The sequence below is a fragment of the Dunckerocampus dactyliophorus genome, chromosome 17 (genome assembly GCF_027744805.1).
Source record: "Dunckerocampus dactyliophorus isolate RoL2022-P2 chromosome 17, RoL_Ddac_1.1, whole genome shotgun sequence".
NCBI classification, from domain to species: Eukaryota; Metazoa; Chordata; class Actinopteri; order Syngnathiformes; family Syngnathidae; genus Dunckerocampus; species Dunckerocampus dactyliophorus.
In genome coordinates, this window is record NC_072835.1 from 13,420,534 (window position 1) to 13,434,199 (window position 13,666).

The 13,666-nt window shown below is 40.5% G+C and overlaps 2 protein-coding genes across 5 annotated transcripts; both read right to left on the reverse strand.

The window, feature by feature from the left end:
- smtna (smoothelin a) lies at positions 1–8,120 on the reverse strand. 3 transcript variants are annotated; one of them, XM_054756752.1, is made up of 9 exons: positions 7,477–8,120; positions 7,193–7,399; positions 6,767–6,858; positions 2,678–2,753; positions 2,470–2,625; positions 2,361–2,391; positions 1,156–1,273; positions 919–1,070; positions 1–850 (listed from the first exon to the last, which is right to left on the reverse strand). In XM_054756752.1, exons 3-9 carry the CDS (start codon positions 6,854–6,856, stop codon positions 703–705), a joined length of 771 nt encoding a protein of 256 aa, XP_054612727.1. In that variant the 5' UTR covers positions 6,857–6,858; positions 7,193–7,399; positions 7,477–8,120; the 3' UTR covers positions 1–702. The 3 variants fall into 3 exon arrangements, with proteins under 3 accessions (XP_054612727.1, XP_054612726.1, XP_054612728.1); XM_054756751.1 differs by having other exon boundaries at positions 6,767–7,054; XM_054756753.1 differs by having other exon boundaries at positions 4–850; positions 2,470–2,601; positions 6,767–7,054.
- Positions 8,121–8,268: 148 nt separating this feature from the next.
- On the reverse strand, positions 8,269–13,535 carry slc35e4 (solute carrier family 35 member E4). Of its 2 annotated transcripts, XM_054756750.1 has the most exons (4): positions 13,081–13,535; positions 12,899–13,006; positions 11,055–11,665; positions 8,269–10,058 (listed from the first exon to the last, which is right to left on the reverse strand). In XM_054756750.1, the coding sequence occupies exons 1-4, from the start codon at positions 13,104–13,106 to the stop codon at positions 9,556–9,558; spliced, it is 1,248 nt and encodes a 415-aa protein (XP_054612725.1). In that variant the 5' UTR covers positions 13,107–13,535; the 3' UTR covers positions 8,269–9,555. The 2 variants fall into 2 exon arrangements, with proteins under 2 accessions (XP_054612725.1, XP_054612724.1); XM_054756749.1 differs by having other exon boundaries at positions 12,899–13,135.
- Between the last annotated feature and the right edge of the window lie 131 nt (positions 13,536–13,666).

The window sequence follows — 13,666 nt, forward strand, 5'->3', positions numbered from 1 at the left end:
AAACATATCAAAATAAATTAAAAATATGAATCTATATTCATGGTGCATCGTATTATATAATAAAATATAACTTCATACATTTTGAAACTCATCTTTTTCACCTATTATTTTTTTATACATTTGTACAAAAATCATTTGTGGCATTTTTGTCCCGTTCAATGAAATAGTCTAGAAATCATTCATTACCACGTGCTATATTTCACTTTATTCCACTCTCAAGAACTGCATATTGCCACAAGTGAGAGCTGTCGCTAATATTTCGTCCCACCCTTCTAAATGAGGGAACCAAAATATTGAAACAACTGCAAGCTACAGATATAATAAAACAATAGTCATTTCTCATATATTGATCACATTATATTGTACTTACTGTTACTAGCTGCCATCTAGTGGCCAAATGCCACAAATGCAGCTTCTCTGGTTATTCTGTTAGTGTCTGTGGGTTAATGATGCTGATAAGGTCATGATCTCACCTTCATTTCAATCACACACATTGACAAACCAACCACGATAGTAATTACTTTATGCGTGAAGCTTTCTTTCTTTATAGTACCTTCAAATACTGCATCTGCAATGGAAAGTGTGCTGTATTTTACATGATGGCACACAAACAGTGTAAATATGTTGTCATCTTCTCCTATGTAATGCTAATGTATAGATTATGTATTGATCATGGCGGTTGGTACTTGTCATCCAGTGAGCCTATGCACGCTTTTTGGTTTTAACCAGGCCTTTTTCAACCAGGCAGCGGTAGAATTCCTGAATGTACGTGTACACGCACTTCCAGTCTGGCTCCTTCATCCCAACTAAGTCTTCAGGGTCCAGCAGAGGGGGGCAGCCTGCTAGCCTCCTGCACACAGAAAACACCGTCAGAATAGACACATAGACAAGATGGTGGCATGGGGAGCTCAAGCTCACTCTGCTGTGCTGAACGCCAGCTGAAAGTTGTCTCTAGGCTTGTAAGGGTTCAGGACGGAGTACTCGAAGGCGTCAGGGAAGAAGCGGTGTACCAAGGCGCAGAAAGCTATGCCGTCTTTCCAGCTGGAGGAGAAGTTCTGGATGTCCACCCCCTTAAAATGAGTACAGTACGCAGAATATGCAGCTGAGCAGAGAGCAGCAATAAGTCACAACCAAGCACAGAGGGGACATACTGACCTCATATGGTTCTGTTTTGGCTCTGCACCAGTCCAGAAGCATCTGTTTGACATTTTTAGCATTGGGGACTGCAGAGGAGGGACATTTCTGGCTGGTGGCTTGAGTTGGACCTGCCTTGCTGAGGGCCAAAGAAATAAAAATGCAGATGGACAAAATTCAATCACTTTGGCTTTATAATGAGTCTGACCATAGTTGTGTTTAAGTGGCACTTTTACATGAAAAGGATAGAATTGCCATAGTTCCTCCAATAGTGAGGCAATCTAATCGATGCCAGACCACAAAAAAAAATCTCTAAAAATTATTTATATACATTTTCATATTAAAAAATTGGTACTTTGGCAAACAGTTCCTACATGGATTGTAGCATTTATTTTTAAATGGAAAAAAATGGAATTGTAATTACTAGGGGTGTCACAAGATCTTGCAAAGTTAAAATGTGACAAAATTTCTTGTTAAAAAAAAAACATCACATAGGCACAAGCCCTGGGACATAAGTAATAAATTAGTCACACAATAAATGAAAATGAACTCAATAATTTTGCCAGCCTCAATGTATTTCCATGTGCATGCGTGTCTGTTTTCCTCATCTCTCACCTCCAAACAGGCATAAGGTTTCATCGTCTCCGTGGGTGGAGAGGAGTGCACAAGAGTGTAAAAGTAGTTAGCCCAATTAGTCACCAGGTGTATTTAAAAAGGGGATTTTGGCCTGTGTTTTAATAAATGTCGTACCCCAATTAATCGCCAGGCGCGCTGTCCACTTAGATAAATGCCACAGCTGAAATAAGACTAGTTAGCTGAATTACGTTGACTATGATGTGTTGTCCTCATCACAACATACAGCACCTGCAGGGCAACATGGCATCTGTAAAAATGCAAAAACATTTAAACTGACCTGAAAAAAATTAGGGATCGTAAAAAACAAGAACAGAACCAGCGTCATTGTTTATTTGTGGAAAAAATATTAAATATGTCATTTTATTGTAAAAAAAAACATGCAGTGTGCAGCTCCTTGTTGCCAGGGAAGAGTTCATAGGGCTGTGTTATAACTGCTCTTGATGTGACCCACGAAAAATTGGCATATGACAGTTACTTGGGGAAATAACTAAGAATTATGACACAATTTTATTTCAACACGACAGTAGCTAGGATCACTCTGTATTAAATATACAACTATATATTAGGAAAGAAAAAGCCATGTGACTCACCCTCCTGCTGTCACAGAGGCGGCAGGTTGGCCTAATGTAAAAACGCAAAGAATCAAATGTTTTGTCAACAAGATTTGCAAAGTAATAACTATTAGTCAAAGTGAGTCACTCTGTGTTGTAGGCTGCTGGTTCATGGCTGCTCGTCCTATGCCAGCAACTCCTCCACCTCCGCCTCTTTTGCTCAGGCCCTGCTGCTGCCTCAAGTCCTGCTGCCGGGACGCTCGCTCCTGCTCACGTTTGTCTTGAGAAGACATGGAGGCGATTTCTTTTTGTTTTTAGGATATTAATAGATGTCTCCTGCCAGAGTTTATACCAACCTCTCTTTTTCTTGAGCAGGTCCCTCAACGCAGCACGGATGAGTCGCCGCTCCTCAAAATCAGCAGCGTTGTCCATCTTAAAAACACACACAATATTGCATGAAATGGTGTTTTCGGCCTCGCTTCCGAAGGCAGCTGTGATGTCAGTTCTTTAGGACTTTCACCAGCCTTAACTTGAGAAGGCCGAGAAGATTGCAGAGGACGCTTTATCAACTCAACTCCAGTAGATTTTATTTATTTTACACCTCAACTATTTCACCTCAACTATTTACAGGAGCACAGGTCAGGTTGATAACCTTAGAATCAGAGGAATAGCATCATTACTCATTACTATGCAGTTTGTAACTTGGGAACAACAGCCGTCACATACCTGTGGTCTCTCCTGTTTTCTTTTGTTACAATCATTTCAATAGTTGTGACAAAGATACTCGAATGATACTTTTCCCATTTGTTTACTTTGTACAAGTATTAATGTGTAATAATGTGTGTCATTGTTCTGTTACATAAGTATTGAAATTCATCACAATTGCCACATAAGTTCTATCAGAGGTTTAAACGACCAGCATCATAGTTGTCATAGGAATTGTCATGTTCTTTGATAAATACACGTATGACACACTTATTTTTAACAATATTTTGAACAATGGTTCTTTTTTTGTCAAGGGCTTTGGCGTGTCGCCCCGCACTTCGTCCTTTGCAAGATTGTCCCCGTTTCTCAGTTCTCATTTTCTTTTTTTTCCTTTGAAAAAGTTGATGGCTGCCATTATATAGTTAGTATAGTTGGTCGTCTTCTACAAGATCCCCTACTCCCAGAGCTTTGCTGTCATCGTCCTTAAGCTGGTTCGGGAGGATGAAAGTCTCTGCTGGCTTGGGGTTGTCGTTGTCCAGCTTCCTCCCACTTTGACCTCATCGCACCCAAGGCTTGAGGAACCCCCCCCCCAGCCTGCAGGATCCTCTCAACCCCTTGGGTGTTTTTGTTGACTTCTTCAAGGCAGTTGTGAGAGGTAAGGATGTCGTCGTCTTTTCCCCTCTCGCAGCCCTTTTCCTTTCTTGGGCAGAGGAAGTAATGATGGTCCCTTGCGCACTCCCTGTTACAGAGAAATGTTTTTTCACACCGCTCCCCGATGTTGTGGCATTTCAGACACGGTTCGCAGGCACGTAGATCTGCGACAGCCGCCCTTTTTTCATGAAGACCAAACCTCCTAAACTTCCTACAGAAGAAGATCTTGTCTTGATGTCGCTCTTCCCCGCACACGATACAAGAGCCCTCAGGGTCCCTTAGTGAGGTCGATGTCTTGGTAACTGCTAGTTTTTTCTCAGCGGAGAGATCGGGGTTCCTCAAGCAATGCATATTGCCTTGATGGATTTGTTCAAGAAGACTTTCTTGGTTCTTTAGAAATGCTAATAACTTGTTGAATTGGTTGGAAGTTGTAACACCATTTTCCGGTTTCATCTGAAATTTTAGCCAATTCCTCAGTATGTAATTGGGTAGTTTGCGTTCTACTGATACTACGTTGAGTGGGTTTTCTGCTGCAGCAGGATTTCCCTATTCTGTTAAATCTGTCAGGACCTTTTCTACCTTCCTGATGAGCTCAATGACTTGTCTTGGGTTGTCTTCCTTTACTGGATGCAGTCCTTGCACTTCTTAGGATTTCAATAACAATATTTGTTTTGTTCCCATACTTGTCTCCCAACACTCTGAATATCTCTTCACCAGTACTGTAAGATGTCAGTCTTAACTCTTTTATTATCCTTTCATCTATACTGTCTATCAAGTGAGGCTTCAAAACCTCCGCAGATCCAGATTTCCTGTCCTTGAAGAGATTCCCAATCTTTCTTCCATCTGTAGTACTCTCTGGTGCAACCACTGTAGACGGGTAGGTGAGTCGCTTTAGTTTTTACAGCCTGGATTTCAGCAGGTTGCACTAGCATTGGTCTTTCTTCTGCCACCGGGGCTTCCATTTGGTTGTTTGTACTTGTTCTGTCATATAAGTATTGAAAATCATCACAATTGCCACATCAGTTCTATCGGAGGTTTAAAAGACCAGCATCATAGTTGTCATAAGAATTGTCATGTTCTTTGATAAATGCACATACAGTCACTTGACACCTATTTTTAACAATATTCTCAAATAAGACAAATTTGACAGAAATTTGACAGCATACCCACGACGCCAGTGAGGATAAGTGGCATAGAAGATGCATAGATACAGTAATACAGATTTTTGGATCAATGTAATTATTGTTTTTGCTTGAATTGGCCTATCTTATAACAGTCTGGTGTACAGGAACGTATTGAAGTGTGCCAAAGTTGCATCAACAAAGTATAGAGCAAACGCTGTGTGACTTATGTACTGTACTTGAATTCTTATTTTTTTATACATTTGCAAAAATTAAAAAAAAAAAAAACCTTTTTTCATGTTGGCATATGTGTGCACTTATTTGGAATTTGGCATTTGCAACCCTGTAAAAAAACAAACAAATCTTTGTGTGAAAACCTGACCATTTTTGCTGTTTCGCTCCTCACTGACCCCAAGTCCGCAATAATTTATAAATACCATACATTTAAAGGTAATCAGATCTGTCCCCGCACAAATTAGTGTGGTCACATATGATCGTAATCTGCAATAGGAATACGCCCAATTTCGGTTCCAAGATTGGGCGTCTTCAATTTCTTTGTTTAAAAGGGCAATGTGGAATACTCTATAGCACTTTAACTTGGGCTTTGTGCAATATATTACGACACTTTATGTAATATTATTTTTACTCGATTCCTCTGTACATCTACCTCAACAACAACAGATGGAAACTAGCATTTGGCCATAATGTGACACATTAATATATTGTGTATATGTTAATTAATATGTACTGTCCCTATATTAAATAAACAAATGAAATGGGAAAAAAAAGCATAAAATGTCAGCGTAATACAGAACTGCATAATAATTCATAACAGTCCCTTTGGTGTGAGGTTTGAATGGCTGAGTGCTTTTGTTTATACACATTCAAAATTAGAATTAAAATTTTGAAACCAGTTGAAAAATTGCAAGAATTTACATATTGCACTGTTGGATCTTACAGGGGCTTTAAGAAGAGCTTCAAAGTGCATAAAGAAGAAATTGGAGAAAATTTAACCTCGACGGTCCTGATGGCTTCCATCGTTACTGGCATGACAAGGAAATCCCACCTGAGATACGCCATCATAATCCGGAGTGCTTTTTCCTTCAATGGAACAATGCAGCTTCAGGTGTGCAGGGGCGTCAAATGGTAGCAGGGGGCAACCCTCATGACTGAAGGCCCTCATCTGCGACTGGGTTTTGCAACAGGACAACACTGCAGTTCACAATGGCCGCTATGATAGATGACTTCTGATAAAGGACTTCTTCCAGAGGAATAACGTCACTCTTTCGGACGATCCTGTGTTTTCCCCCGACTCAAATCCAATTGTGAACGTATGGGGATGGATTGCAAGGTAAGTCCCAGGTCAGTTCCAAACAGTGAATGCCCTCTGTTAAACCAGCTTCACCATCTGGAGCAACATTCCCACTAGTCTCCTGGAAACACCGGCATCAAGCATGCTCAAACCATTTTTTCAGGTGATTAACAAGAATGGAGCATCTACTCATTACCGAGTCCTTTTTTTTAACATTTTATTTCTATTTTAGAGGGGTTTTGGTTTATTTCTAGCTACGGTCTTAAATTTTTGATCAGTTGATGAATAGCCTATTTCACTTTATTGGTTCCTTGCAATAAATTGCTAAAAAATAAAATAAAATAAAATAAAAACGTCACACACCTACTTCTTTATTTTGCATTTTGAAGCTCTACTTAGAACCTCTATATTATATACCTGTATATGTATACACCCACACACACATGCATTTAATTACCTTTGTGTATAAAAACAATTACTTGGATTTATCTAGCACTTCTCTAGAAATAAAAATGTAGAGCTGCACTGTTGGCAAGATTTATCTACATTCGATGCTAACATCACATCTAGTTAAATTAAGTAAACACTGAGCATAAAGACGGAACCGTTGATACAGCTGATTAGTGTACCCAATAATGGGTTCTATATTTGCTCACCATCTTGTTAAGAACTTCCTCATCCTCAATGGAAGAAAGTCTCTCGCTGGTCACGCGCACAACGGGTGCCTCTTCAGGTGTTGACTCCATCACTGAGGCGAGATTTAAGGTGGATTATTTATCTCGATTTTATTTAGGAGTGAATAAAACGGCGGCGAGGGGGGAACACAAGTCACACATTCCTGGGCCCTCAGCCTGTTTAAGTATTAAGAATGTAAACTGGACAGAGAAGCAGCAACTGGCCAAGTGTTTGAAAAACACGTACAAATATAGTAATGGAGCAGGGAGCTGGGGAGAGAGAGAGACACACACACACACAGTCACTGCAGGAATTTGATAAGACAAGCAAAAGGGGAAAGCCTAATAAAGCAATAGGTGGAAAAATAATGCACTCAAGGACTCAAATTGAATGCAGGAGACACTCACCTGATGTTCTTAGCTCTTTTTGAAGGTGCTCCCTTTGGGTGCTCCTGAGATCACACCTCTCTACACTGCTTTTGATCAGGATGCATGCTTGGAGGCAGACTGCTTACATGAACCACCCAAGAAGGGAAAAGGAGGATGAGGGAAAACCACATTTACAGATTAATCAGTCTCTCATCTTCCTTTGGATCCTGGCTCTCCAGCTTGGTACTGAAAATGTCAAAAGGACAACTCTTAATTCATGCATCACAAATATCTTAAGGGAATGCTGCAGACACAGCACTTACTTGGAAAATGAAATGCTGACATTGATGTGCAAGTTGCCTTTCGGGGCCTGTTTTTCCAAACGAAATCATATTAAATCTTTTTCTAATCCAGAAATATACAGGAGAACATAAACAAAACTCTACCGTAAAAGGGAAAAGCTGTGTATCAATACCAGCAACGTCAGAGTGCAGAGAAATAGCACCCACTGGCGGTCAACAGTTGCAATTGCTTCAGGCTAAAAAAACCCATCCATGAATGCCTCCAATTAGTGATGACATGCAATAGCAGGCCTAAAAAAGGCATTGGTGAACAATCATGGCTCAGGTGATCTAAAAGAAAAGGTTACATTGAATGAGATACCCAACAGTAAAGAAAATAGCAGAAGTAACTGACAAGACAGCTCTATCATTCAATGTACAGTATGTGTACCAGTCCATTTATTCTGAATGATGAAACAAACAGCAGATTGTTGTTTGCCCCTTAACAACAAAAAGGAAAAAAAACATTGAAGGAGGCATCTTATGTTGGGATAAGGCATGATGCATTCATGAACCGGTATACCAGTAAAATAAAATAAAATATGTACATCCAAGCAGCTTTTGCAAACAGTCACAATGAGAAGACAACACTCAGGAAGAAGAGGCTTGGAAGGGCAGCAAGTGTTAACCTGGTCAGTGCGCTATGCATATGAACGCCAGTTAATAGTTGCATTTGTTTGCAGCATTTTCTCACTGCCGTTTCAAGTGCGTGTTGAAAAAGCTGCTTGATCTCAGTCCAGCGGTTAATTATAAAAACTAACATGAAAACCAAACTTCAAAATCCAGCCATGCTTTTATTGAAATGGACTGGGAAATGGATGAATTTAAACTTTTAGGACAGTGTTGTATGGATTAGTAGTAGGTACATTACACAGCTCAAAATGAGGTAAACACAAAAATGTAACATAAAAATGGATGGCTTTGCCGTCTCACTGGTGTGGAACCAGTTTGACATCACAGTGCAACGAAAGTGTTAAAACACAAGCAAACATTTGGCATACCGTATTATACACATTCGAACATCCGGGACCTTTCAGTGTCAGCATTCCCGAAAGCATTAGCAGCTCCCGTCCTCCTCCTGTTGCACCTGACTACAACAAACTAGTGCATTACCAGTACCAGTCAAAGGTTTGTATACACTTCCTCATTCAATTGTATGAGAGAGTGTGTCCAAACTTTTGACTGGTACTGTAATGCTTGTGCAATACAACAATACAAAGCCAGTGATTGCTATGGCAATTTTTAAAAAATAAATACTTTTTTGCTTAAATATTCAAAAGAAGGGCAATATAATGTTCTGTCATACAATGTATAAATAACACGTAAAAATTGTCCAGCAGAAGTCCAGTTTCAAAGATGTGCTCGTAAATTTATAATAATAATTTCTTCCACATTAAGCGACACTGGTTAGGATTCAAGATGGCACCTTCAAGAGCTCTCCACATGGAACACTAATTATGGAGGCATGCTAGAGTGACAGAAATAATTGAAGGAATTCTATAGAGACTCTTTCACTGAATTGGTAACTCCCAATGTAGGTCTCGAGCTGGAGCGCTCTTTAGTCTTATTACATGTGTGCTTTAAGAGGGGGACAAACAGGTTGTCTCATTTGGAAAAAAGCCTCCAATCTGGGTTTTGTTTTATAAAAACTATAACAGAAAAAGCTGCCAAAATCCTAATTCCCTGATTAAGACTGAACCAGGGAGTCATGTAACAGTTTTTTTTCCACTTCAAATTTGACACCATTTCAGAGCTACAATGACAACACAACGTCCTCTGCAAATGAGTGTGATTCACATTGGAGTTTAAGTGACATGTGAATGCAAGGTGTTCAACCAGTTTAAGTATGCTCATGCATGCATGTCACTTCTATGATGTCATAAAGGAGAGGAGGGAGTCATCATTCTATAAATTTTTTTAAAGGCCACTGTTTCATCTGGACTCCATGGGATAGAAGAACTGGCACGGTGAGGAGGGGATGACTACTGTGGCACAACATCACCGTATAAGGTCAGCTGCCCTTGACTACTTAATGCCAATATCATTACCACTTCCTGGAGTTCAGTCTGTCTTGTCCTTCTGTTCCTCGTCTGTTCTTCGCTGAAGACACATCTTGTCGGGTGTGTCCGTTTTGTCAGACTCTAGCGGGCCTTTCATCTTGGCTCGACGCGTGTCCATGTAGCTGACGATGAACTCTGAGTTCTGATAGATGAGCATGCCGGAGAGCGTGAGCACGGCGCCTGCGCAGCTGAGGGCGGACAACTCGGTGCCAAACAGCAGCTGAGACAGCAGCAGGTTGCCCACCACGCTCAGGTTTCCCAGGATGTGCAGGGTGACGGCCGAGGTGAGCGTAATGACGCAGCAGCTGGCCAGGTTGTACAACACCGAGCCCAGGCAGCTGAGCAGGATGAAGAGCCACAGGCGCTGGTCGTAGTGGAACGGTGACTCCAGCAGGGCCCAGTTCTCTAGAGCCAGGGCAGCCACGGCCAGGATGCAGAAGCTGGGGATGGACATCAGGTAGAGCAGGAACACAGAGTTGATCTTCTCCTCCTGGAGGAGAATGCCTGGGGGAGGAAGGAATGCAGAAGAAATGGTTACGAAGTCACATGGCTGCTGCTCCTTTAGCTGAAAAGTATGGTGTATTAACGGCTTCTAAAGCGTGAATACGTACATTAGGTAAATGTAGTAAAAGACACTTATCAGTCCACATGATATTCTACAGAGAAATGTGTCACTTTCCCCCAACCTCTCTTTGAAATTGTCAGAGAGTAGAGCATTCGTTTTGCTTTTTAAAATACTCCACTTGAGCCATCAATGTTTAGTTCCTTTAAGTGAACTAATATATATATATATATATATATATATATATATATATATATATATATATATATATATATATATATATATATATATATATATATATATATATATAAAAATACATACATACATACACACACACACACACACACACACACATACATACATACACACACAGTCAAAGGTTTTAGAACAACTAATTTTTTCCAGGTATTCATTGAAATTCATAGTGTAATCTGTACATGCTAGGTCACTAAAACTTTTTTTTAATTTATTTATTTATTTTTTTTTTACATACCCCGCGACCCTAATGAGGATGAAGCGGTATAGAAAATGGATGGATGGATGGTGTTGTGAAATCAAGATTCACTCAAATTAATTATGGAAAATTAAATTATTAAAAACATAGCGTTTTTCTGTGATGCGAGATCTGCTTTTAATCAAAGACTGGAAAACTGTCTGCCGCACATGTGTCAAACTCGTGCCATGGAGGGCCGAGACGCTGCAGGTTTTCTCTCCAACCAGTTTCTTCAGCAGGTGATTTAATTGATGAGCTCCTTCACTCAAACTGAAGGTGTTGATCATTAAAATCACCTGCTTTAGTGACTGGCTGGAAAGAAAACCTGCAGTGTCTCGGCCCTCCATGGCACGAGTTTGACACCCCTGGTCTACCGGTACATGAACGCAACTTTTACAGTAAATGTCAAAACCTCATGCATAAAATAAGCTCAAGTTGTACTTACTCTGTTGGATGGACTTGACACCCCTAAACATGGTGGCTGCAATGACAAACAAGCATCCGGTCTGGTCGTACTGGACCTCCCCCATGATACTGAAGGACGCTCCCAGGCAGATGGGCATCATGGCTGTGTATTTGAGGATGTGATGCTGCTTGCCCAGAATCAGCGTGGAGATGGCCAGGGTAAAGAGCGGCGTGGTGGTGTAGATCATTTGTGCAAAGGACAGCTGGACATAGTTCAGACCCATGTTGCCAAAGGCGATGCTGGCGCAAAACGTAAGGCTCAGCAGGAAGACTTTACATTTGGCGCCGGTGGTCAGGTCCTGCTCCTCCACGCCTCTGTGGCGGATCACCCGCAGCTTGATCAAGCAGTAGTCCACCACTATGGCCGTCAGCATGTGCAGCGCCGACAGCAGCAGAGGGTACCTGAAGTTGTACACGGCGAAAATCCATTTGTTGAGGCTGGAGATGGTGGTGCCGGTTACTAGCCAAACAATGACGGCGGAGAGCAGATGGAGCATCTCGCCTGGAGGCCTCCTCCTGCCTCTCTGTTGCACTGTCGCCTCGTATTTTGAGAAGCCATCGTTGTGTATCATCATCGAATCATTGTCATCGCTGCAGGGGAAGAAGCATAATGATGAATAAAATACACATCTTTTCAGCTGTGTGGCTTCCACAAAAAGCAATAGGGATGCTACATGCTAGTAAAATACCAGGTAGAAGTGGTAGAAGCAAGCTGGTGAAATGGACAACCTATGTGAGCGGTGGTGCTCAAATTTTACCCAATTTTAACATTTTAACAGCAGCATTATTTAGTAGTAAAGCCTGTCCCCCCCCCCCCCCCCCCCCCAGGTGTCTACTGTAATTCAAATTTGAATACAAAAACATTGTTTTTGTCATAAAATACCACCATCACGTCACATATGTCCAATGATCGATCAATCAAAAAAATTTGCTCAAATTATAAACAATTTCTCCCATAGGAGGTTCAAGGGTCAAGCTGACTTTTATTAGTGCAATGCAACACTAGTTTTTCTTGACTGTCATACAAGTGTAAAAACAGTAACAGTGTATAACAGTGGTCCACACATACTGTACATTTTACCTGCATTATCGCCTATTTATAAATTATTACCGACTAAGGGTGAATGAGATGTGTTTTCTGCGGAAAAAAAAAATCAAAATCATTATGCTAATGCTGAATCGCGAATGTGCGGGCATCCACTTTGGAATAAATGCTGCCAAATAAACAAAAGTTTTTGCCCGTTTTTCAAAAGTTGAATAGGATCTGTTTAAGGTACATGCGTTTTAAAAAGCTGGTGGACTACTTTCATGTATTCTAGCGCGTGCAATCTCTTTCTAGACTTTGATGCATATGCTTCAGTGTGATATGATGTAACTGTTTGCTTAAAACACCCAGCGGAGCAAAACTATGGTATTATGCCAAATGTCTGAAGAAAAAATTTGAGGAGCAGGAATGTTGATGAGATTACACACACACCTCATAATATTGTACCATCGCTACACTGTTGCAAGTTAGGTGACCCATTCCACGCTGTCACGCCGCTTCGCTTTAAAGACTACATGCTGTACAATTCTAAAAAGAAAATTGTTGTTTCTAAGAGGACAAAACACTTGCCTTATTTGACCTCTGCATGGAGCCTCGCTAATGTTGTCATCATGCTAACGGCTCTAGGGGTAGCCAGCTAGCTAGCTGTCAAAAACGGGCAGCGCCAGTCTGCTAGTGTTTTATCTAGCATTAGCAAAGAGCAACTTCCGGGTTTCTTCATGATGGCTACTTAGTCTGTGTTTTCCTCCCCAAAATGTTTAACATTCAAAGCTTGTTACCTTGTCCTTCGATGAGCACCTTGGCGGTAGATGGAACGTTTGACAGCATCTCTGTGCGGAGAGAAGCCCACTGTGCTGACATCTGAAAACGTCCAAGTCATGGGCTCTCTTCTTAAAGAGACACGACACCATTTTTGTTCATACATTGTTCATACATTGTTGCTTTTAAAACAAAAACTCACACTTTCTGGTCTCGGGACAAACACATTCCATTGCCAAGAAATCCCGCAACTTAAGGGAGCAGGGAAAATTCAAATCACTTCAAGCGCCAAATGCAAAACCAACATCGTTAAATGGAGGACCGGAGAAGGAGTCCAAAATAGTTGTTCAAAGATATCAATCAACTTGACAAATATTGAAGATGCCGTCATCTCGACAATAACAACCCTAAAATAATAACATAGATTATGCCAAACATAACAATAGTAAGAAACACATTTCATCCATTGAAGGTGAACAATAATTAATAGTGTTTCTAAAAAATATATTTTTTTATTTTCTATTAACAAAATATTTTTAATTACTTTTATTATTAATCTTATTTTTATCCTTACATGTAACATTTGTATTCCTTTCTTTTCCTTAACACTGCACAACTGCACAGTCAATATAGCGCCATTTTTGAGACTCCCTTTTTGCTTTTGGTATTTTTTCAAACACCTGGCCTTTTCACACAGGAAATAACAAATTTAACATGACATGACATGTAAACAATATAGTGTGACATACATAATATTGTGTTTATTACTTATTATTTAAATGAGTGTT